This window comes from Chlorocebus sabaeus, chromosome 22 (assembly GCF_047675955.1).
Source record: "Chlorocebus sabaeus isolate Y175 chromosome 22, mChlSab1.0.hap1, whole genome shotgun sequence".
Classification (NCBI taxonomy): domain Eukaryota; kingdom Metazoa; phylum Chordata; class Mammalia; order Primates; family Cercopithecidae; genus Chlorocebus; species Chlorocebus sabaeus.
This window is the reverse complement of record NC_132925.1, coordinates 33604353-33629497: the sequence shown is the minus strand read 5'-3', so window position 1 is coordinate 33629497 and position 25145 is coordinate 33604353. Positions and strand designations below refer to the sequence as shown.

The window sequence follows — 25145 nt, the reverse complement described above, 5'->3', positions numbered from 1 at the left end:
AATTAAGACACAAACACACACGTTAGCCTAGGCCTACACAGGATCAGGATCATGAATAGCACTGTCTTCCACCTTCACGTTTTGTACCACTAGAAGGTCTTCAGGGAGAGTAACATGCATGGAGCTGTCATCTCCTATGATAACAATATTTTCTTCTGGAATTCCGCCTGAAGGACCTGCCTGAGGCTGTTTCAAAGTTAACTTTTTTTGCATATAGAAGTAGAAAGAGTACACTCTAAAATAATGATTTATTATTTTATTATCAAGTATTATGTACTTATATAATTGTATGTGCTATACCTTTATAGGCCTAGCAGCACAGGTTTGTTTACACCAGCATCACCACAAACATGTGAGCAACCCATTGCATTACCATGTTATGATGGTACCTCACTAGGCAAAGGAATTTTTCAGCTCCCTTAAAATGTTAAGGGACTGGCCAGGCACAGCGGCTCACGCTTGTAATCCCAGCACTTTGGGAGGCTTAGGAAGGTGGATCACCTGAGGTTAGGAGTTCTAGACCAACCTGGCCAACATGGGGAAACTGCATCTCTACTAAAAATATAAAAAATTAGCCAGGCATAGTGGTAGACGCCTGTAATCCCAGCTACTCAGGAGGTTGAGCCAGGAAAATCACTTGAACCAGGAGGCAGAGGCTGCAGTGAGCTGACATCGCACCACTATACTCCAGCCTGGGCAACAAGTGCGAAATTCCATATCAAACAAACAAACAAACAAAAACGTTATGGGACCAACACCACATATGCAGTCCATCTTTGACTAAAACATCATTATGCAGAGTATGACTGTATTTTCATACATACTAATTTATTTAACTCCTATTTTAAAAGACCTTATAAAGTATAATCCTTACTTTACAGTTGAGAAAAGAAAAGCAAAGGTTAAGTAATTAACTTATACAGTTAGCAAGTGGCAGAGGTATGATTTGAAGCCAAAGCCCTGCTCTAAATAAAGAAATTCAGCTCTGCCACCAAACTTGCATCCCCAATCAACAGAACAAAAGCTCTGCAGTAGGAGCACTCCTAGTACTCAGAATATGGTTTCTAAATACCATTCTTCACTAAGAAAATCTATGGCTCATTAAGAAAATGGTTTGGGGCAGAAAACATACAAAATGTGGAATATATTGTTGTGCCAGAAAGAAAGGGCATCATCAAAGATACTGGTCATTTCAAAAGACCAAAGGAACCAACCTGAAGAGGCTCCCATTGGCAGAGGGCACAAACTGAGAATCAAATAATCACTCCAAGTGATTGAAGCTCATTGGAATAAAAAACTGAAGTGTTGGCCAGGCATGGTGGCTCACACCTGTAATCCCAGCACTTTGAGAGGCCAAGGCAGGTGGATCATGAGGTCAGGGGTTCAAGACCAGCCTAGCCAACATGATGAAACCCCGTCTCTACTAAAGATACAAAAAATTACCCAGGCGTGGTGGTGCGTGCTTGTAATCTCAGCTACTTGGGAGGCTGAGGCAGGAGAATCGCTTGAACCCAGGGGGTGGAGGTTACAGCAAGTCGAGATCACGCCATTGCACTCCAGCCTCTCCAAGACGAGACTCATCTTAAATAAATAAATAAATAAATAAATAAATAAATAAATAAATAAAACTGATGTGCTTACAATGATACTTGAGAAAATAAAAGAAGAAACTAAGTAACTGAGTATAATGTCTAGTAGTTAACTGGACCTGCCTGCTTAAAAAGCTTAAAAAACAGCTACTGTTACTCAAGCGTGCTGCTCAGGGGCTCATCTCTCCCTTCAAAACAGATTCTTTCTCCATGCTGTACCCTTCTGTGAAAGAAAGGAAAAAAAAAACAGATTCTTTACAGCACACACAGTACTTTCCCTGGGGAAAATTATACTGCTTACAAATTTCTCCATCTTATTATTCTTTTAATGATATTAATCCCCCTACAGACTGATGCTCAGGTAAAACTGCTCGGTAGCTCTGCTTTTTATATAGCTCTGAACAAAACCACATATTTTCCCACATAACCTCTGCTACTTAACAGACTTTAAACTTTTTTCCTAAAATAAGGTAGGAGCGTGATCTCTTATTTTTAACATTTTGTATACTGTATCCTTATTTATCTTGTATTCTGATTAGGATATGACAGTATCAGATATATTTTAAAAGGGATATCATATACTAACTCCTTTTGATGAATTTCCATCGAATAACTCTGTTTCTGAAACCCGACTAATTGAGTCACTGGTAAAACTGATTGACTTGGATAATTTTTCATCTCTCTCCCCAGAGTCATCCAAGCTGCTTCTTCCTGGACTTCTGTAAGAAACACATCATTAAAGAAATATAAGGTCACCTCCACGCAAATAAATTATTTGGTCTCCTCATTAAGGGCATTTCCTATGATAAAACAGTTTGATAAAAATGGATTACTGTAATATAACAAATAAATGTCTACTTATAACAAGGCTGTCTTCTTAAATTACATGCAAGTTGATATCATTTCTGAAAACAAGATACACTCACATGAGATTCTATAAATCTCAAAAACATTAAAAAATTAACAAAGTACAAGTGGCCATAACAGTAACTAATCAACTGAAAATTGTTCATTTAAATTTCAGGTACAGAGTACATGTTTGGGTTAGATACTAGGCCGCACAAGAAGGCAGTTTTGTATTTCCTTCCTTCTGACCCAGCCCCAGCTGAAATGGCGAAGCCCTCCCAGAAGTGGACACTCAAGATGTCTGAGCCTAAGTCCATTGGCCACTCCTGCCTCCTCACTCTTCCCAGCCCTAAGAACAAGGTTTAACAAATAGCTGTCAAATGATCATATGGCCAATATTATAATAAATGTCCTGGGATCTGCTTTCCCTTTCTCAAGGAGCAAAAAGAAAGGAAAACCTATGAAATACAACGGGAGCACAACTGATCCAATTTCCAGTGCTTAACAGGATGGAGGTGAGATGTGGAAAAATAGTGAGGAAAGGTGGAGGAAGAAGGAATGAGAGACTGCAAATAAAGAGGAAGAAAATGGAAGAGCTGAGGAAATAAAGGTTTGAAACAGATTTGCGTCTTTCAGAGACTGAAGAACAGGAAAAGAAGTAGAAGAGAGAATGAAGATCCTGCCACACACTTTCTTAGAAAGCATTCAGGCTGGCCAGGCGTGATGGCTCACACCTGTCATCTCAACACTTTGGGAGGCCAAGGTGGGCTGATAATGAGATTAAGAGATCGAGACCATCCTGGCCAATATGGTGAAATGCCATCTCCACTACAAAAAAAAAAAAAAAATCAAAAATATTAGCTGGGTGTGGTGGCATGCACCTGAAGTCTCAGCTACTTGGGAGGCTGAGGCAGGAGACTTGCTTGAACCAGGGAGGCAGAGGTTGCAGTGAGTCAAGATCACGCCACTGCCCTCCAGCCTGGTGACAGAGTGATACTCCATCTCAAAAAAAAAAAAAGAAAAGAAAAAAAGAAAAGAAAGCATTCAGGTCAGGCGCAGTGGCTGACACCTGTAATGCCAGCACTTTGGGAGGCCGAGATGGGTGGATCACTTAAAGTCAGGAGTTCAAGACCAGCCTTGTCAACATGGCAAAACCCCGTCTCTACTGAAAATACAAAAAGTAGCCAGGCGTATTGGTTGGCACCTGTAATCCCACCTACTCAAGAGGCTGAAGCAGGAGAATCGCTTGAACCCGGGAAGTGGAGGTTGCAGTGAGCCAAGATCATGCCACTGCACTCCAGCCTGGGCGACAGAGTGAGACTCTGTCTCAAAAAAAAAAAAAAAAAAAAAAAAGCATTCAATCACCAGAAGAAGAAAACAGCAGCTAGTCACAACTATTCTTTCTTTCCTCAAAGACTAGAAACTTTTCGAGTTGGATCTTAAAGACAATCTAGTTCAGCTGCCTCATTTCATAGACGAGCAAACTGAGAATCAAAAAAATGAAAAGATTTGCCTGAGGTTGCTCAGCTGTTTGGTGACCCTAACTAAGATCCAGATCCTGTTTACCATAATCCAAGGCTCTTTGCATTAGAGTAATTGCTTTTCTATCCAAATCCAGAGCCGGCAAGAGGCTATGAAACTTCTCAAGGAGAGCAATACAATGGAAAGTCTTAACTTTACAGAAAGCTAATAAAATATACATGTGCAACGATGTAAAAAAGCCTATAAAATATTGATGCTAAGCGGAAAAGATATAAATTGGATCTGCATAAGTAGATTACCTAGATGAGTAAAATTTCTGCACATACATCGAGACTTTCAAAATATTTCCATTTTAAGATTTACTATAGAATTTCTAAATAACATCTTTTAAGATATAATCCACATATCACAAAATTCATTTCATGTAAAGTGTACAGTTCAGTGGGTTACAGAGTTGGGCAACCATCACCACTAATTGTAGAACATTGTCATCACCCCAACAAAGAAACACTGTTCCCACTTATGGTCACTCCCCATTCTCCCTTGCTATCAGCTCCTGGCAACTACCATCTACTTTCTGTCTCTATAAATTTACCAATTCTAGACTCCATTTCACATACATGGAATCATACAATATATCTTTTGTGACTGGCTTTTTTCACTCAGCTAATGTTTGCTATAGAATTTTAATGTATTCTCCTTAACTGTTTTTATTGCTAACAGCCTCAATTTCCATTGGACATAATGCACTGTTACTTGAAGAGGTTAATAAAAATGTCCACTCTTCTAAAAGAATCCTCATCAGTCAAAAATAGTCTCTCTGTACTCTTAATTTCTTTATCACATTATCTGTTACTCTGTTATGGCTCTTACCATTATCTACCTTGTATTACAATTATTTGCATTCCACCATAGGCTATATGTTCCTTCCATTATTGTTTTGAGTATTTATGGAGTGCCAACCACATGCTAAGCACTATGTTGGGGAATTCCTGAGGAAAAATCATATTACTGTATCCTTCAAAACACCTACCATATAATTTACTTTACTGTCATCTATAAACTCAGAGATTTCACTAGGTACTTCTCCAGATCCTTGATAAAAAGGCTTACTAAAACCAGACTTTAAGTAAACCCTAAGTGACATAGTTAACATTTCCTTATATATCTCATCTGTGCTTACCTATTTAGCAAACTATTCTCTGTCCCCACGTTTCACCCCATTCCACCACAGAGAACAAAGGGGCAAATGGCAGCCAAAGATAAATTAATAGAAATTCAGAATTAGTCGAATGGAAAATAATTGTGCTTTGATTAATAATTGATCAACGTTGACATTTCAAAACAGTTTGCTGTACCTTGGCTGCACATCCTCAATCGACAGTGACAAGTTCTCCATCTCCTCAGCACTGAAACCTAGCTCAGGGCCATAGTTCTGCTGGAGCAGTTGTCGGAACTCCTGTCTACTCAGGCTCTAGAAGGACAGAAAAATTACACTGAGCATTGGAAAATAGAAAATATAATACCACAGAGACTCAAAACATGAGTTTTGAAGTCAAAATGACCTGTTGTGCAAAGACTAGATATGTGGCTTTGGTAGTTATTTGACCTTTCTATACCTCCATTTTCCGTATCTATAAAAATGGGTTAATAAAACCTGTCTGACAGAGTTCATAAAAGGAATAGATAAAATGATTTTAAAGTACATATTATAATAACTACTGTAAATCGGAGGTTAAAATGTTTTAAATTTTCTTTCTGTGAATAATTTGTTCAGGCCAGGTGCGGTGGCTCACACCTGTAATCCAGCACTTTGGGAGGCCTAGGTGGGCAGATCACGAGGTCAAGAGATAGAGACCATCCTGGCCAACGTGGTGAAACCCGGTCTCCACTAAAAAAAAAAAAAAAAAAAAAAATTTACAAAAATTGGCTGGGTGTGGTGGTGCACACCTATAGTCCCAGCTACTCGGGAGGCTGAGGCACGAAAATCAATTGAACCCAGGAGGCAGAGGTTGCAGTGAGCCGAGATTGCACCACTGCACTCCAGCCTGGGTGACAGAGCGAGACTCTGTCTCAAAAATAATAATAATAATAATAATTTGTTCATATTTTCTGGTAATTACTGATCTGGAGTTTGTTTGCTTGCTTGTTTTTGAGATAGAGTCTCACTGTGCCACCCAGGCTGGAGTGCAGTGGTGCGATCTCAGCTCACCGCAACCTTCGCCTCCCAGGTTCAAGTGATTCTCCTACCTCAGCCTCCTGGGTGCCTGGGATTACAGGTGTGCACCACCACACCTGGCAAATTTTTGTATTTTTAGTAGAGATGGGTTTCACCATGTTGGCCAGGCTGGTCTGGAACTCCTGAACTCAAGTGATCCACCCTCCTTGACCTCCCAAAATGCTGGTATTACAGGCATGAGCCACAGTGCCCAGCCTCTGATCTTCAGCTTAGCTCTGCAATCTAACCATTCTACCATGACCACTGAATCAACATTCAGTCCTGTCAGCTCAGAACCTGTCCTCTTAATCCATAATGTATCTGAATATTTTAACCACTTTAAAAACCTTATATATCAATAAATTTTAAATTATATTTTCCTAATATATAAAAGACAAGTGTCTGGACTTCAGAATATTTCCTTCGATTTATCTTTAATAAAGTCCAGCTTGTTCTTTTTTTGTAGGCAGATATCCATTTTGAAATCATCAAATACAACAAACTCATGCATTACCTAGCAAAACAAAAACAATATTATTATTATTTAGGATAATGGCCTCCAGTTGAAAAATAAAATTAAATATCAATATTAGGATAACCAACGGTCTGATGTCTAAAAACATTACAGATAGTTAATTACATGCTTAAGTAAGGTGTAAAGAAGTAGCATAACACTTGAAGCAATTGTTAGTAAGATAATCTCTCTCATTCATTCAACATTTATTTATTTACTACCTAACAAATATGCGTTACTGCACTAGATGCTAAGGAGAATAAACATAAAAACATAATGTAGAAGTTAAGCTCCTGGCCCTCAAACAACTTATAGCTGAAGTGGGATGTTCTTAAGTTATATGACAAGATATAATATGATCATGCACTAAAGTACTGGTAAAGTCAACATGATATGAAAGTCTAAAGGAAGGAAACAGGACTGTGGATTAGAGTGATCAGATAAAGTTCATGTTGGAGAAGTGTTTTCAGCTGAGGTAAAGGAAGAATATGGGGGAATGGAGAAATGGGAAAAGTTGAAGAGACAGAAACCAACTAAAAATACATAATAAATACATGAACATAGGTAACATTTTTTTGAAGTCAGTAGTCTATCAGCGTAACTGAAGTAAAAATTTTAAGTTGAGAAATAGTAGAGATAAGTATAGACTTGATGGGGCCAAAACACAGATGCCTTGAATTCCTCCCCAATGTTCCCTACAACAAATACCACTTCCTTTTTCTTCTTCCTTTTTTCTTCTCTGTCTAGTAACTATGGCATCTTTGTTATGTTATACTAGATGACCTTTATTACATTTCATGGACCTTCAAAGATATTAAGAACAAAATGTCTGCACTTTAGACCACTAGTTCCCAATCGGCTGTGCCCAGATTACCAGGATTCTACAAGAGCAGATGATGAAAATTCAGATATTATCATCAGATACTATTATCAGATAATATTTCAAAAAGTCAAACATATCCAGTTAGTTATCTAAAATAAAGCTATTCAAGTTAAGTGAAACGGCAAGCCTCTGTTTTGAGCTGAACTATATTAACTTACAATGGATACCACAGGCTGATAAATTCTCACCGGAAATAATATACATCTAACAAGTAGTGATGTTTGAATATTTATTATTTAATGTATACCCCTTATTTGGTAGACAAAATCTTTGGAAGCACAGTGTCCACAGAAAAAAACATTAAAAGGACCATTAGTGGTAGAGAAAATTAAGAAACCACTGTCCTTGATATTAAAGGAACATACACATTTATGTTCTGACTTCCACTCCAAATGAGTCATTTGTGAACTTTTTTTCACAATAACAACTCATACTACTAATTAACTCATTCTTCCCAAGAAATTATCTTTGAAATATTCTAATATCATACTAGGATGGTTAACTTTATAAGAAGAAGCAAGCAATATTTCAATATACTTGTGTAAGATTAATCTTTTATAAAAACTTTTCTTAAATAATAGATATCAAACTATTCCAAAGGCAGACTAAAGCAAACAAATAAACCAATGATGTATACTCAGGCAGCTTCCTAACAGCAAAAGAAATGAAACTTATCAGTAAAATACTAACAACAAAAAAGTAATTTTATTTGACTACATAAAAGTTTTAAATATTGTATTAAATACTAGCAGGAAGTTAATAGCAGGGTAATTGCAATATATTTTTCAAGCTAGTAATTTAATATATATAACAGGTTAATGAAAAACAAAATAGAACTCATTTAATTCACCATCTTATAGATTTGCCAATTTGTTAAAAATGACGTTTTCTATCAAGTTGTCCAGTTTTCATAAAAATGTGGTTATTTACAGCCATGCTGAACATTCAAACATTCCAACATAGGCCCAGCCTGATATTCATAAGTCTTTCAATTATCAGCAGCAAAAACAATCTACCTTAGTAGTCTTCAAAAACAACCTAAATTTTAAACACAAGCTGACCACCCACCTGCAAACCAAGGAGAGTCTTTCCCTTTCAGCCTACAGAGTAGTTTAACAAAATAAAGACGAACCAAGCAGTAATCAGATAAGGCTCAAAAGTCAGAAGATCAATTTCTGGCCCAGAAAGCTGTGTATTCTAAGTACGTTGCCGTCTCTATGCACAGCAGAGCTCCAAATATTTAATGACAACCATGTAATAATCATTGCTTCAATCTCTCAATTTTGCTATGAAAAGCTTTTCTAATGTAGTTTGAAGCACATTATCTGTCACTTCCTGGTTGTAGTACCAGCACTCTTTCCAAGGTTGCAGGTCAGAATGCAGAATTGGAAGTTACACCTCACTCTACAGGTTCCTAAGCCACTCCTACAAGAAGAAGATAGGTAAACAGCGTTTTATTAAAGGGACAGTTCCTAATTTTCTCTGTTCTATGCACAGATTAGAAAGAACAAAATGAAAGTAAAAACATTTTGCTTATGCTAAATTGATGTAAAACAGCTATTGCAATATTATTTTAACCTCATCTTTAAAATTAACTATATTATAGGTTAAATCTTCTTCTCCATGCTACTAATTTCTATGCAATTCTGGAAATGTCATGATTACTTCTTCATATGCCGCTTTTCCAGTACTGATGTAGTATTCCTATCAGACTCTTGCATTAATCCTTTACAACAACCAAAGATTCTACCTCTGAGTGCTGTAAATGTAACGTAAGGAAATAGCAGGAAGAGCCAGCTGTTCAGGTGGAACAATTCTACTAAGCACCTGGCACATCTCTCATCACTGAAAGGTTTAAGGCAACATTTTGGTTACTCAATAATTCTTTTCTTTGAAAATATTTCTGACTTCAGTGTATTTAGAATAATTCCCTGGCAGTGATCTGGACTATAATAAACAGTAATTCCTATTTATTTCTCAGAAGAAAATTTTTCTTCTAAATAAAGAATCAAAATTTGCCCTAATTGCTACCTAGTCATTCCATTTAATTTAGTGAAGCGTGTAAACAGATCGAAGGCTACTTGATGAACTCCAAGAATCAACCTTTTGAGGGATGCTAAAATCTCATTTTATACAATGGCAGAATGAGACAGAGTAGAGTGATGCTGAAAATACTACTCATTCAAATGAAGAAAGCCCACTATGGGGCAGCTTCCACTGTCTAAAAGGCAGTGCTTTTAGCATATTATGGTAGTTCTCATTGACTAAAATTGTAGATAAATATATTTACGATGGTGAACAAATAGCTATGAGAAAAATATACATTAACTGTACCACAATTGATATTTATACATATTTTTGCTAAATATAAAAATCCTTATACTAAACCACTGCTATGTAGGGCAGAGTTGCATTGAGTAGGCTTCAGAGGGAAAAACAGAACCTAGAACTGAGCCCCAAGAAAGCCCGACACACAAAGAGAAAATAGAGGAGTGGCCAGCAAAAAAAAGATGCAGGGAAAACCAGAAAGGTAAGAAAAGATTCCAGAAAGAATGTCATGAAAGGCAAGGGAAGAAAGTATTTCAAAATGGAGGGAGTACACAGTGGTATCAAACACTGCCGAAAGGTCATGTAGGATGAGCACAGTATGAGCACATGTATGTCAAATGCAAGCATCCAGAGGAATGATACAGCTTGCCAAACCAGTTTCCCATCACTTGAGCGTGTGTGTATCATGAGAATGAGTGAGGCAGGGAGAGGAGATACAGTGGGGAAGGAGGAAGCAGCCAGGTCATGAAGAGCCTTGTATGCCATGCCAAAGAATATGGATTTTATATTGTCAAAATATCAAAAGCCACCCAGTGGTTTCATATAGAAAAGTAACAAGTTCAGAATTATGATTTTAAAAGACATGCTTTTAAAACACTACTATTTGACATCAACCTCAAAGACAGATTAGGTGTTAAAAAGAGATAGGAGACATTGGTAATGGTTCAAGCTAGAAATGACGATGACCTTGGTGACCAACAAGATATGGCTGGCTGGCAAAGAGGTAAGAAACAGGATACATCCAGGTTTCTGGCTTGGGTCTGGGTAGAAGGCGGTGTGGCTCACTGACCAAGGGAAAATAAATAGGTAGAGGAGTTCTGACAACCAAGAAGGTAAAAAAGAGGAAATGATATAATACAAACACTTCTATACTGCCATGCTATTACATAGCAAATGTGACAAACAGTCACCAATTTCGCATTCATTTCTTTCCAGGTAGGTCTGAATGTTGTATTTATTAGATTGATAGCACTACTGGAAAACTTTTGGAATTTCAGTAACCCCAAAAGGAATGATCTTTAGAGAGTGACATAAGGAAGAACAAGGGGATTTGATACTGTTGTGCAGGCTAAAGGAGAAAGCTGGATGACACTCCTCTGAAGGTCTCAGGGGCTGACATCGGCTTTGTAAACTGACCACTATCTAGAGAAAGGCCTCAGAGCTGTCACCATCCAAGAGTTGGCTCAGGGAGGCCGACTTAATAAGCCACCCTCACAAGCTGATACTAGCTCAGTGGGAAATATACACAGTGGGGAAGATTCCTTTCTGGTGATCACAAATCTTTTCTTCTATCGCACAGAACACCTGAATACCTTGGAAGTCAGATTAGCAACCAGAAAGTGGCACAACAAGCATGAAATCAGAGCAAAGGTAGACAGCTTTAAGGGACAATTTACTGTGGCCTTGGTAGGGCATGATGATTCATCTCTGTCCCATCTCCATATAGTTCTCGACTGATCAAAGTGTACCTCTGCAACTCTACTTTTCTGTCCTAACTCCTAAGTTCTTGGCCTAAGTCTGGCCAAGTCCTCTTCAGACTGATATATTCTTTCTTTTCATACACTAATACTTTCAATCAACTGTTTTAAACCCTTTTTCCCCAACACACCTGAGGAATAGGACATCCTTCTGTCACCCTTCTGTTTAGTGATTCCCAAATAGAAGCTAGAGGGCCATGTATCACAATTTAGACAGCATATTTCTGTATACATCTGAAAAGCTCCCCTCATTACCTTGCCCCTGAATCTAACATATGCTATCTTCTTCTGCCATTTGGGAATAAGATAGAAAGTCATTCTGTCTCTTTAAGCCTTAAAATTCAAAATAAGTACAGATTTCTGCTCTATTAGACCCTGGATTGAAATATTCACTTTCAGAATATACTCTTAAATTTCCAAGGAGAGCTAGCTTCCCCGTAGCCCCCATGTGCTGGCAAGAGAGACCACTATTACCATGCTAAGATAAAAACAGTACAGGCCAGGCGTGGTGGCTCATGTCTGTAATCTCAGCACTTTGGGGGGCCAAGGCGGGTGGATCACCTGAGGTCAGGCGTTCGAGACCAGCCCCTGGTCAACATGGTGAAACCCCACCTCTATGAAAAACACAAAAATTAGCCAGGTGTGGTGGCAAGCACCTATAATCCCAGCGACTTGGGAGGCTGAGGCAGGAGAATCGCTTGAACCTAGGAGGCAGAGGTTGCAGTGAGCTAAGATGGCACCATTGCACTCCAGCCTGGGTGACAGAGCAACAGTCCGTTTCAAAAAAAAAAAAAACAGTACAAAAGTAAATTTTCTGCATACATCCTGCCTATATTACTAATATCTGTAATCCTAAATGCAATAATACAAGAATATCAGTGGGAATATGGAATGATTAATTGAGCCTTAATTTTAAAAATCTTTTCAATTTTAACCCTGTTACTACTGATAACCTTACCCTATTTTCTTAGTAATTCAAGTATGTAGAAAATAACATTTCTTTTGGCAACTCAGGATGCTTTAGTGTTTCAAGATAATCATTTGTTCTCACCGTACATATTGAAGGTTAAAGAAATTGAATTAAATATACATTGAACTTAGGGTGTGCCCTGAATGCTGTTTCTGAAATATTTCAGAAATGTCTGTGTTTTCCCCCATCCTTTGCCTTTTCCTTGAACTAAGAGAATTTATAATATCTTGTTAAGAGTAGTAATTAATTATTTGGACTCCAAATCATTGAAGTTCTACTAAATTGAGTCATTCAAAAAGTATTTATTGAGCATCTGTTACACGTAATATTGTCCAAACTGGCACACTTTTGAGAGTAAGGGAAGCACAATATTTACTTTGACAAAGGCCTAAACCCAGACAGTTTCAGACCGTACTCGGTAAACCAAACTGTGTACCAAACCAGCTATGTGGTAAAGACTGAACTTGTCAGTGGACATATAACAGTGAAGAAGACAGACATGGTCGTTGTCTTCAAGGGATTTAGAGTTAAGCAAGGAGAACAGAAATAGAACAAAGAATTTAACTGTAATGCATATTATAGAAATACAAGATGTTACAGGAAACTAAAAGAATGAATCTGACTTCAGGTTTATTAATGAGAACTAGAGTGGGAATAAGTGGGAATAACAACTTCCTGGCAGAAAGAACATTTGAAGAACTACTTTAAAAAAAAAAAAAAAGGCCGGGCGCGGTGGCTCAAGCCTGTAATCCCAGCACTTTGGGAGGCCGAGACGGGCGGATCACGAGGTCAAGAGATCGAGACCATCCTGGCTAACACGGTGAAACCCCGTCTCTACTAAAAAATACAAAAAACTAGCCGGGCGAGGTGGCGGGCGCCTGTAGTCCCAGCTACTCGGGAGGCTGAGGCAGGAGAATGGCGTGAACTCGGGAGGCGGAGCTTGCAGTGAGCTGAGGTCCGGCCACTGCACTCTAGCCCGGGCGACAGAGCGAGACTCCGTCTCAAAAAAAAAAAAAAAGAAGCAGAACATTTAAGATGACAAGAATGGGAGGGTATATTAAGATGTAAGTGGAGAGGTAGAAAGGGTCTTGATTATGTGGTCCCTATACAGATTTTTAGATTTTTATTCCAAGGGCAATGGGTATCAAGCAGGAAGCAAGAATAAGCAAGCATTTTTTTTTTAAAAAGATAACTTCGGCTGTAGTACTGTTCAGGGTTCGACAAACTGTTTCTGTAAAGGGCCATGTAGTAAATATTTTAGGCTTTTTGGGCCATATGGCCTCTGTCACAACTACTCAACTCTGCTGTTGTAGTGTGAAAGGCAGCCATAGAAATACATAAACAAATGAGCATGGCTGTGTTCCAATAAAACTTTATTTATGGACACTGAAATTTGAATTTCATATAATTGCCACATGTCATGAAATATTATTCTTTTGATTTTTTTCAGCCATTTAAAAATGTAAAACTAGTCATTGTGTGCAGACCACACAAAAACAAAGCAGGACTGTGCTTGGCTCTGGTATAGAACACGGATAGGGGCTGGCACAAATGAAGAAAAAGAGCTGAGGGGTGGAGTGGGAAGGGCCTATAACTTATCTTGAACCATGACTGCACAGTTCTTCACAAAGACCAAGAAAACATCAATTGTTTGTATTAAAGAATGGTGCTGCCATTGTCCTCTGGCCCCACAAATCCCAGATATTCAATGTTCTGTCTAGAGAATGGGAGCTAAACTCACAGACTGTGAACTAAGCTGAAGTGCTATAAATCATGTCACGAATGATTGTAGTGGCAGTTTAAACACATGTCTAAACATTGATGACTTATGTTTCGCCAGGTCAAATATTAGAAATAAACTGTCCTTTCTGAAGCAATGTAACAAAGTAGTTTTTTGTTTTTATTTTGTTTTGTTTTGAGATGGAGTCTCGCTCTGTCACCCAGGCTGAAGTGCAGTGTCACCATCTCAGCTCACTGCAATCTCCACCTCCCGGGTTCAAGCGATTCTCCGGCCTCAGCCTCCCGAGTAGCTGGGACTACAAGTGCCTGTCACCACGCTCAGCTGATTTTTGTATTTTTAGTAGAGACAGGGTTTCACCATGTTGGCCAGGCTGGTCTCGATCTCCTAACCTCAGGTGATCAGCCCACCTCAGCCTCCCAAAGTGTTAGGATTACTTTAGGTGTGAGCCACTGCACCTGGCCCAAAGTAGTCTTATAAAGAGAAAAAGATGGTCCTTTTAAAAACATTCTTTTTCAAAGGCAACATATTTGGCTCCAGTTCTTTCAGTCTTATGGATTTATTTTACTGGAAAAATAAATAAAACAAATGCACACAAACATAATTTTACTATCATTTTGTAGTACTTTAATGATAAATCTACTTTCTAGATTAATTTGCTTTTTTAAAGGCCTTCTCATGCAAGAAGCAAGCAGAAGTAACACATAATTACTTTGACTTTGATTCCATAATTACATGCAACACAAATATAATATTCTGAACTTAAATTTTTTTTTGAGACAGTGTCTCACTGCAACACAAATATAATATTCTGAACTTAAATTTTTTTTTTTTTTTTTTTGAGACAGTGTCGCACTCTGTCCCCTAGGCTGGAGTGCACTGGCATGGTCACAGCTCACTGCAGCCTCAACCTCCTGGGCTCAAGTGATCCTACTACTTCAGCCTTCTGTGTAGCTGGGACTACAGGCATGCACCACCATACCCAGCTAATTTTTTTTAATTTTTTTTTTTTTAGAAATGCGGTCTCTGTATGTTGCCAAGGCTGGTCTCGAACTGGTCTCAAGCAGTCCTCCCACCTCAACCTCCCAAAGTGCTGGGATTACAAGCATGAGTCACCATGCTTGGCCAAAAATATTTCTAATATATATCAAATGTATTATTCAAATTACTTATAAAGTTGTTTTAATAGAATTTTGTAGTTATGCTGTATATTTTATGAGGACTTTTTTTTTTTTATCTTTTTTTAAGAGTATTACACAAGATCAAGAAATCTAACCAATGTGGCTTTATGACTTTAAAAAACTAAAAGGGAACTGAGGCTTACAAAATTATAAAGACTATACCAAGCACCTAGCACTGTGCCTGGCACCTAATACTTCACAAATGCGAGTTGCTATTGTCGTGAATATGGATATTTATATGTTAAAAAATTGTTCTGGGTGAATTCTACAGTGCTTAAAATTCCAGTTAGGATAGTTTTGAAACTGAGATCTCATCTTCAACTTTAATTTCTGTATGATAGTTAACACATAATATATGCTTAAACATTTCTGTCTTCCTGTAGAGCAGAAACGGACACTATTTATCTATTTATCGAAATGAGAATACAGTATCCACTTGAAATAGAGTGGCATATTCAACATTAAAGATAAACAAATGATCCAAAGATTTAAAAGGTATAACTACTGTGAAGATGGTGATACCTCCGTGTGTATACATCAAAAACACAGATAACATCAGGATCTTTTCAAAGAAGGGTAAATTTTACTTCCAGCCAGTAAATGCAGTGTTTCTTGGCTATGGTGGGTAGCCTGGAGTATCCTGGAATTCCCTTTCTTCTTCTCACTTCAGAAAGCTTTCTTCTTCATTAAAGTGAAGAACTCAGTTTCTCCCTTGGCTCATCTGTAAACCTGAACTTTATCACTTCCCTGGAGATATTTGTTTTTATAAGGACGTATCCCAACTCACATGCGTGTGATAAGCGCAAATGTGATTTTGGAAGGACATTTGATACAGTATATAACCAAGCATAGGCTGCGGTAAGTCGCTGGTGCCTTGCTAGAATGACAGAATGCACCTCATGGATTCTGAGCACTCAACAAGTTGGTATTTGGGGGTGGGGTAGGCAGGTGCCTATGGCAACACTGGAGTTTTCAGCCAGTGCTAGAATAGAGCACCCCACGGTAATGACAATGAATCTGAAAGTGACCGGCCTGGGTGAAGGAGGTTTCCTTGCCAAAGCGCAACCTGGAAGGGCAGCATAGAGCTGAGTTGAGAGCAACACACAGCTACGCATTGCTCCACGTCCTAGTAGTAGACGCCACGCGCTGCGAGACCTGCTGCCTGTGGACCTGCCCTGTGAGCATCACCCAGGCCAGGAGCCTGGTGAAGCAGGGCACCCAAACACCCAGAGACACTCGGCAGGGGCTTGGACTTGGGGCTTCCAAGCTAGTCACTTCTTTTCCCTTACCGAGGGCCAGAGAGACTGGGCTTGGCAAGCCCCTCACCCATACCCGCTTTTCTCCTCTGTCCCCTCCCCATCTCAGACTTGTAGGCTACTTCTCCAAGCATCCCCACTCCAGCAAAGTGAAAGCATTTGAGTTGGGCACTGCTTGGGAGAGCCTGTCCTCAGCCGTTGAGTTCAAAAGGCCATTCAACATAAAGAGCTCTGGAGGCCAAAATGTGTCCACTTCAGGGAGGTGCTTAGCTGGGGAGCAGGGAGGAGAGGAGGTTAAGTTCCCACCTGCCAGTGGCAAAGAAAGAACGTTTCTTGGCTGGGCGGTGGCTCACATCTGTAATCCCAGTACTTTGGGAGGCCAAGGCAGGCAGATCACCTGAGGTCGGGAGTTTGAGACCAGTCTGACCAACATGGAGAAATCCCATCTCTACTAAAAATACAAACTTAGCCACATGCAGTGGTACATGATAATCCCAGCTACTCAGGAGGATGAGGCAGGTGAATCGCTTGAACCTAGGAGACAGAGGTTGCAGTGAGCCGAGATCGCCATTGCACTCTAGCCTGGGCAACAAGAACAAAACTCCAACTCAAAAAAAGAAAAAAAAGAGCCTTTCTTATCTGTGTGAAATCTCTACTGCTCCCCTTAAACCATTTCTTTTAATAGCAGCTTTACTGTGCTATAATTCAAATACCAGAAAATTCATCCCTTTAAGTGTACAATTCAGGCGGTTTTCACATATCCAGAGTTAAACAACCACCACCACTAATTTCAGGACATGTTGTCAACCCAGAAAGATACCTGACTCCATCAGCTGTCACTTCTCATTACTCCCTCCTCCTGGCAATAGCTTTACTATTTCTATTTCTATGAATTTGCCTATTCTAAACATTTCATAAGAACAGAATCCTACAGTACGTGTTCTTTTGTGACTGGTGTCTTTCACTTAGCATTATGTTTTCAAGGCTCATCTATGTTGTAGCATGTATCAGTACTTCACTACATTTTATTACTGAATGATATTCCATTGTGTGGATATACCTTTTTTTTGAGACAGAGTTTTGCTCTTATTGCCCAGGCTGGAGTACAGTGGTGTGATCGCGGCTCACCGCAACTTCTGCCTCCCAGGTTTAAGCGATTCTCCTGCCTCAGCCTCCTGAGTAGCTGGGATTACAGGCATGTGCCACCGCAACCAGCTAATTTTGTATTTTTAGTATAGATGGAGTTTCTTCCATGTTGATCAGGCTGGTCTCGAACTCCTGACCTCAGGTGACCTGCCCGCCTCAGCCTCCCAAAGCCTGGGATTACGGGCATGAGCCACCGCGCCAGGCCAAACATTTTATTGATACATTAATCACTTGATGGACATTTGGATTGTATCTACTTTTTGGCTATTATGAATAATAAATGCTGCTATGAACGTTGGGGACACGTTTTTATAAGAACAGATCTATGGTAAACATTTTGAGGAGCTGCCAAACTGTCTTTCAAAGTGGCTGCATCATTTTACAATCTTTCCAGCAATGTACTTGAGGGATCCACTTTCTCCACATCCTCAACAGCATTTGCATTTTAAAAAAAATTTGTTCAGCTTTACTGAAGTATAATTAACAAATAGGAATGGTACATATTTAAGGCATACAATTTGATGTTTTGATATGCATATACATTGTGGTTGCCACAATCAGGTTAATTAACATGTCCATTACCTCATGTAGTTATCATTTGCTTGCCTTCTTTCTTTTTTTGTACTGGTGAAAAAACTTAAGATCTACTCTCTTAGCAAATTTCAAGTATACAACACAGTATTGTTAACTGTAGTCAGCATGGTGCACATTTGATCTCCAGAATACATTCATCTTGCATAAATGAAACTTTGTACCCTTTAACCAACATCTTCCCATCTCTTCCTACCCCTGGCAACTACCACTTTACTCTCTGCTTTGAGTTCAACTTGTATAAATTCTACTTGATAATGGGATATAACCTTTGTATATGTTGCTGGATTTGGTTTGCTAATATTTTGTTGAGGATTTTTGTGTCATTGTTCATAAGGGATACTGGTCCAGAGTTTTCCTGTGGTGATGTCTGGTTTTGGTATCAGTGTAATACTGAACTCATAGATCAAATTGTGAAGTGTTCCCTCTATTTTTAGAATACTGGGTGAAGGACTGGTGTTAATTCTACTGTAAACAGTTGGCTCACCAATGAAGCCACCTGGGCCTGGGCTTTTCTTTGTGGTAGTTCTTTATCACTAATTCAATCTCTTTTCTTGTTATAGGTTTATTCAAATTCTCTATTTCTACTTGAGTCAGTTTTTGTAGTTTGTGACTTTCTAAGTACTTATCCATTTCATTTAGGGTAAATAATTTGTTGGCACACAATTATTCATAATATTTCCTTATAATTTTCTTATTTCATATAAGGTTAGTAGTATTGTCACCACTTTCAGTCCTGAATTTTATAATTTTAGTCTTCTCTCTTTTCTTGGTTGAGCTAGCTAAAGGTTTGTCAATTTTCATTTTTTATAAAGAAGCAACTTTTGGGCTGGGTGCGGTGGCTTACGCCTGTAATCCCAGCACTTTGGGAGGCCAAGGTGGGTGGAACACCTGAGGTCAGAATACCAGCCTGATCAATATGGTGAAACCCCACCTCTACTCAAAATACCAAAAATCAGCCGGGCATGGTGGCAGGTGCCTGTAGTCCCAGCTACTTGGGAGGCTAAGGCAGGAGAATCGCTTGCACCTGTGAGACAGAGGTTGCGGTGAGCTGAGATCGCGCCACCACTGCACTCCAGCCTGGGCGACAGAGTAAAACTCTGTATCAAGAAAAAAAAAAAAAAAAAAAAAAAAGGACTGGATGCGGTGACTCATGCCTGTAATCCCAGCACTTTGGGAGGCCAAGGCGGGCGGATCATGAGATCAGGAGATTGAGACCATCCTGGCCAACATGGTGAAACCCCATCTCTACTAAATATACAAAAATTAGCTGGGCATGGTGGTGCATGCCTATAATCCCAGTTACTCGGGAGGCTGAGGCAGGAGAATCCCTTGAACCAGGGAGTTGGAGGTTGCAGTGAGCCGAGATTGTACCACAGCACTCTAGCCTGGTGACAGAGCGAGACTCCGTCTCAGACAAAAAAAGAAAAAAAGAAACAAACAAAAGAAACAACTCTTGGTTCTGTTCTCTATTTTTCTATTCTTTACTTCCTTCATTTCTGTTATAATCTTTATTATTTCCTTGCTTCTTCTTGCTTTGAATTTAGTTTGCTGTCCTTTTTCTAATTTTTTTTTTTTTTTTTTTTTTTTGAGACACAGTCTCTCTCTTGCTCAGGCTGGAGTGCAGTGGAGCAATCTCAGCTCACTGTAAGCTCCGCTTCCCGGGTTCATACCGGGACTCTGGTGTAGCTGGGACTACAGGTGCCTGCCACCAAGCCCAGCTAATTTTTTGTATTTTTAGTAGAGACAGGGTTTCACCGTAACATGTTAGTCAGGATGGTCTCAATCTCCCGGCCTCATGATCTGCTCACCTTGGCCTCCCAAAGTGCTGGGATTGCAGGCATGAGCCACTGCGCCCGGCCTCTAATTTCTTAAGGCAGAAATACAGGTTATTGGCTCACTATCATTCTGTTTTAATATAGATGTTTACAGTTATAAATTTCCTTCTAAATACTGCTTTAGCTGCATCCCATAGGTTTTGGTATGTTGTGTTTTTGTTTTCATCTAACCCAAAGTATTTGCTAATTTCCCTCATGATTTCTTCTTTCACCCATTGGTTATTTAGGAGTATTCTGTTTTAATTTCCACTTTTTGTGAATTTTCCAAATGTCCTTCTGTTATTTATTTCTAATTTCATGCCATTGTGCTCAGAGAACATATTTAGTATGATTTCAGTACTGTTAAATGTACTGACACTTGTTTTCTGACCTAGCATATTGTCTATTCTGGAGAATGTTTCATGTGCACTTGAAAAGGATATACGGGGGGGGCGGAGCAAGATGGCCGAATAGGAACAGCTCCAGTCTCCAACTCCCAGCGCGAGCGACACAGAAGACCAGCGATTTCTGCATTTTCAACTGAGCCTCTGCTGCTGATACCCAGGCAAACAGGGTCTGGAGTGTACCTCAAGCAATCTCCTACAGCTACAACCTACAGCTGAGGATCCTGACTGTTAGAAGGAAAGCTATCAAACAGGAAGGACACCGACACCAAAACCCCATCAGTACATCACCATCATCAAAGACCAGAGGCAGATAAAACCACAAAGATGGGGAAAAAGCAGGGCAGAAAAGCTGGAAATTCAAAAAATAAGAGCGCATCTCCCCCGGCAAAGGAGCGCAGCTCATCGCCAGCAACGGATCAAAGCTGGACGGAGAATGACTTCGACGAGATGAGAGAAGAAGGCTTCAGTCCATCAAATTTCTCAGAGCTAAAGGAGGAATTACGTACCCAGCGCAAAGAAACTAAAAATCTTGAAAAAAAAGTGGAAGAATTGATGGCTAGAGTAATTAATGCAGAGAAGCTCACAAACGAAATGAAAGAGACGAAAACCATGGCACGAGAAATACGTGACAAATGCACAAGCTTCAGTAACCGTCTCGATCAACTGGAAGAAAGAATGTCAGCGATGGAGGATCAAATGAATGAAATGAAGCGAGAAGAGAAACCAAAAGAAAAAAGAAGAAAAAGAAATGAACAAAGCCTGCAAGAAGTATGGGATTATGTAAAAAGACCAAATCTACGTCTGATTGGGGTGCCTGAAAGTGAGGGGGAAAATGGAACCAAGTTGGAAAACACTCTTCAGGATATCATCCAGGAGAACTTCCCCAACCTAGTAGGGCAGGCCAACATTCAAATCCAGGAAATACAGAGAACGCCACAAAGATATTCCTCGAGAAGAGCAACTCCAAGACACATAATTGCCAGATTCACCAAAGTTGAAATGAAGGAAAAAATCTTAAGGGCAGCCAGAGAGAAAGGTCGGGTTACCCACAAAGGGAAGCCCATCAGACTAACAGCAGATCTCTCGGCAGAAACTCTTCAAGCCAGAAGAGAGTGGGGGCCAATATTCAACATTCTTAAAGAAAAGAATTTTAAACCCAGAATTTTATATCCAGCCAAACTAAGTTTCATAAGTGAAGGAGAAATAAAATCCTTTACAGATAAGCAAATGCTTAGAGATTTTGTCACCACTAGGCCTGCCTTACAAGAGACCCTGAAGGAAGCACTAAACATGGAAAGGAACAACCGGTACCAGCCATTGCAAAAACATGCCAAAATGTAAAGACCATCAAGGCTAGGAAGAAACTGCATCAACTAACGAGCAAAATAACCAGTTAATATCATAATGGCAGGATCAAGTTCACACATAACAATCTTAACCTTAAATGTAAATGGACTAAATGCTCCAATTAAAAGACACAGACTGGCAAACTGGATAAAGAGTCAAGATCCATCAGTCTGCTGTATTCAGGAGACCCATCTCACACGCAGAGACATACATAGGCTCAAAATAAAGGGATGGAGGAAGATTTACCAAGCAAATGGAGAACAAAAAAAAGCGGGGGTTGCAATACTAGTCTCTGATAAAACAGACTTTAAACCATCAAAGATCAAAAGAGACAAAGAAGGCCATTACATAATGGTAAAGGGATCAATTCAACAGGAAGAGCTAACTATCCTAAATATATATGCACCCAATACAGGAGCACCCAGATTCATAAAGCAAGTCCTTAGAGACTTACAAAGAGACTTAGACTCCCATACAATAATAATGGGAGACTTCAACACTCCACTGTCAACATTAGACAGATCAACGAGACAGAAAGTTAACAAGGATATCCAGGAATTGAACTCATCTCTGCAGCAAGCAGACCTAATAGACATCTATAGAACTCTCCACCCCAAATCAACAGAATATACATTCTTCTCAGCACCACATCGTACTTACTCCAAAATTGACCACGTAATTGGAAGTAAAGCACTCCTCAGCAAATGTACAAGAACAGAAATTATAACAAACTGTCTCTCAGACCACAGTGCAATCAAATTAGAACTCAGGACTAAGAAACTCAATCAAAACCGCTCAACTACATGGAAACTGAACAACCTGCTCCTGAATGACTACTGGGTACATAACGAAATGAAGGCAGAAATAAAGATGTTCTTTGAAACCAATGAGAACAAAGATACAACATACCAGAATCTCTGGGACACATTTAAAGCAGTGTGTAGAGGGAAATTTATAGCACTAAATGCCCACAAGAGAAAGCAGGAAAGATCTAAAATTGACACTCTAACATCGCAATTAAAAGAACTAGAGAAGCAAGAGCAAACACATTCGAAAGCTAGCAGAAGGCAAGAAATAACTAAGATCAGAGCAGAACTGAAGGAGATAGAGACACAAAAAACCCTCCAAAAAATCAATGAATCCAGGAGTTGGTTTTTTGAAAAGATCAACAAAATTGACAGACCACTAGCAAGACTAATAAAGAAGAAAAGAGAGAAGAATCAAATCGATGCAATTAAAAATGATAAAGGGGATATCACCACCGACCCCACAGAAATACAAACTACCATCAGAGAATACTATAAACACCTCTACGCAAATAAACTGGAAAATCTAGAAGAAATGGATAATTTCCTGGACACTTACACTCTTCCAAGACTAAACCAGGAAGAAGTTGAATCCCTGAATAGACCAATAGTAGGCTCTGAAATTGAGGCAATAATTAATAGCCTACCAACCAAAAAAAGTCCAGGACCAGATGGATTCACAGCTGAATTCTACCAGAGGTACAAGGAGGAGCTGGTACCATTCCTTCTGAAACTATTCCAATCAATAGAAAAAGAGGGAATCCTCCCTAACTCATTTTATGAGGCCAACATCATCCTGATACCAAAGCCTGGCAGAGACACAACAAAAAAAGAGAATTTTAGACCAATATCCCTGATGAACATCGATGCAAAAATCCTCAATAAAATACTGGCAAACCGGATTCAGCAGCACATCAAAAAGCTTATCCACCATGATCAAGTGGGCTTCATCCCTGGGATGCAAGGCTGGTTCAACATTCGCAAATCAATAAACATAATCCAGCATATAAACAGAACCAAAGACAAGAACCACATCATTATCTCAATAGATGCAGAAAAGGCTTTTGACAAAATTCAACAGCCCTTCATGCTAAAAACGCTCAATAAATTCGGTATTGATGGAACGTACCTCAAAATAATAAGAGCTATTTATGACAAACCCACAGCCAATATCATACTGAATGGGCAAAAACTGGAAAAATTCCCTTTGAAAACTGGCACAAGACAGGGATGCCCTCTCTCACCACTCCTATTCAACATAGTGTTGGAAGTTCTGGCTAGGGCAATCAGGCAAGAGAAAGAAATCAAGGGGATTCAGTTAGGAAAAGAAGAAGTCAAATTGTCCCTGTTTGCAGACGACATGATTTTATATTTAGAAAACCCCATTGTCTCAGCCCAAAATCTCCTTAAGCTGATCAGCAACTTCAGCAAAGTCTCAGGATACAAAATTAATGTGCAAAAATCACAAGCATTCTTATACACCAGTGACAGTCAAACAGAGAGCCAAATCAGGAATGAACTTCCATTCACAATTGCTTCAAAGAGAATAAAATACCTAGGAATCCAACTTACAAGGGATGTAAAGGACCTCTTCAAGGAGAACTACAAACCACTGCTCAGTGAAATCAAAGAGGACACAAACAAATGGAAGAACATACCATGCTCATGGATAGGAAGAATCAATATCGTGAAAATGGCCATACTGCCCAAGGTAATTTATAGATTCAATGCCATCCCCATCAAGCTACCAATGAGCTTCTTCACAGAATTGGAAAAAACTGCTTTAAAGTTCATATGGAACCAAAAAAGAGCCCGCATCTCCAAGACAATCCTAAGTCAAAAGAACAAAGCTGGAGGCATCACGCTACCTGACTTCAAACTATACTACAAGGCTACAGTAACCAAAACAGCATGGTACTGGTACCAAAACAGAGATATAGACCAATGGAACAGAACAGAGTCCTCAGAAATAATACCACATATCTACAGCCATCTGATCTTTGACAAACCTGAGAGAAACAAGAAATGGGGAAAGGATTCCCTATTTAATAAATGGTGCTGGGAAAGCTGGCTAGCCATAAGTAGAAAGCTGAAACTGGATCCTTTCCTTACTCCTTATACGAAAATTAATTCAAGATGGATTAGAGACTTAAATGTTAGACCTAATACCATAAAAATCCTAGAGGAAAACCTAGGTAGTACCATTCAGGACATAGGCATGGGCAAAGACTTCATGTCTAAAACACCAAAAGCAACGGCAACAAAAGCCAAAATTGACAAATGGGATCTCATCAAACTAAAGAGCTTCTGCACAGCAAAAGAAACTACCATCAGAGTGAGCAGGCAACCTACAGAATGGGAGAAAATTTTTGCAATCTACTCATCTGACAAAGGGCTAATATCCAGAACCTACAAAGAACTCAAACAAATTTACAAGAAAAAAACAAACAACCCCATCCAAAAGTGGGCAAAGGATATGAACAGACATTTCTCAAAAGAAGACATTCATACAGCCAACAGACACATGAAAAAATGCTCATCATCACTG

The 25145-nt window shown here is 39.3% G+C and overlaps 1 protein-coding gene across 2 annotated transcripts in view; it reads right to left on the bottom strand.

Annotated features, from left to right (window-relative positions):
* The window catches only part of GRAMD1C (GRAM domain containing 1C), a 109645-nt gene that overhangs the window by 41797 nt on the left and 42703 nt on the right, over positions 1-25145 (bottom strand). The window contains exons 1-3 of one of the 2 annotated variants that reach the window (XM_007985764.3): positions 8601-8935; positions 5276-5391; positions 2176-2308 (exon numbers count right to left, since the gene is read on the bottom strand). In XM_007985764.3, coding sequence (XP_007983955.1) covers positions 2176-2308; positions 5276-5316 — 174 coding nt within the window. In that variant the 5' untranslated portion in view covers positions 5317-5391; positions 8601-8935. Of the gene's footprint in view, positions 1-2175; positions 2309-5275; positions 5392-8600; positions 8936-25145 lie in introns of those variants that run through there. The other variant, XM_007985763.3, reaches the window with a different exon arrangement.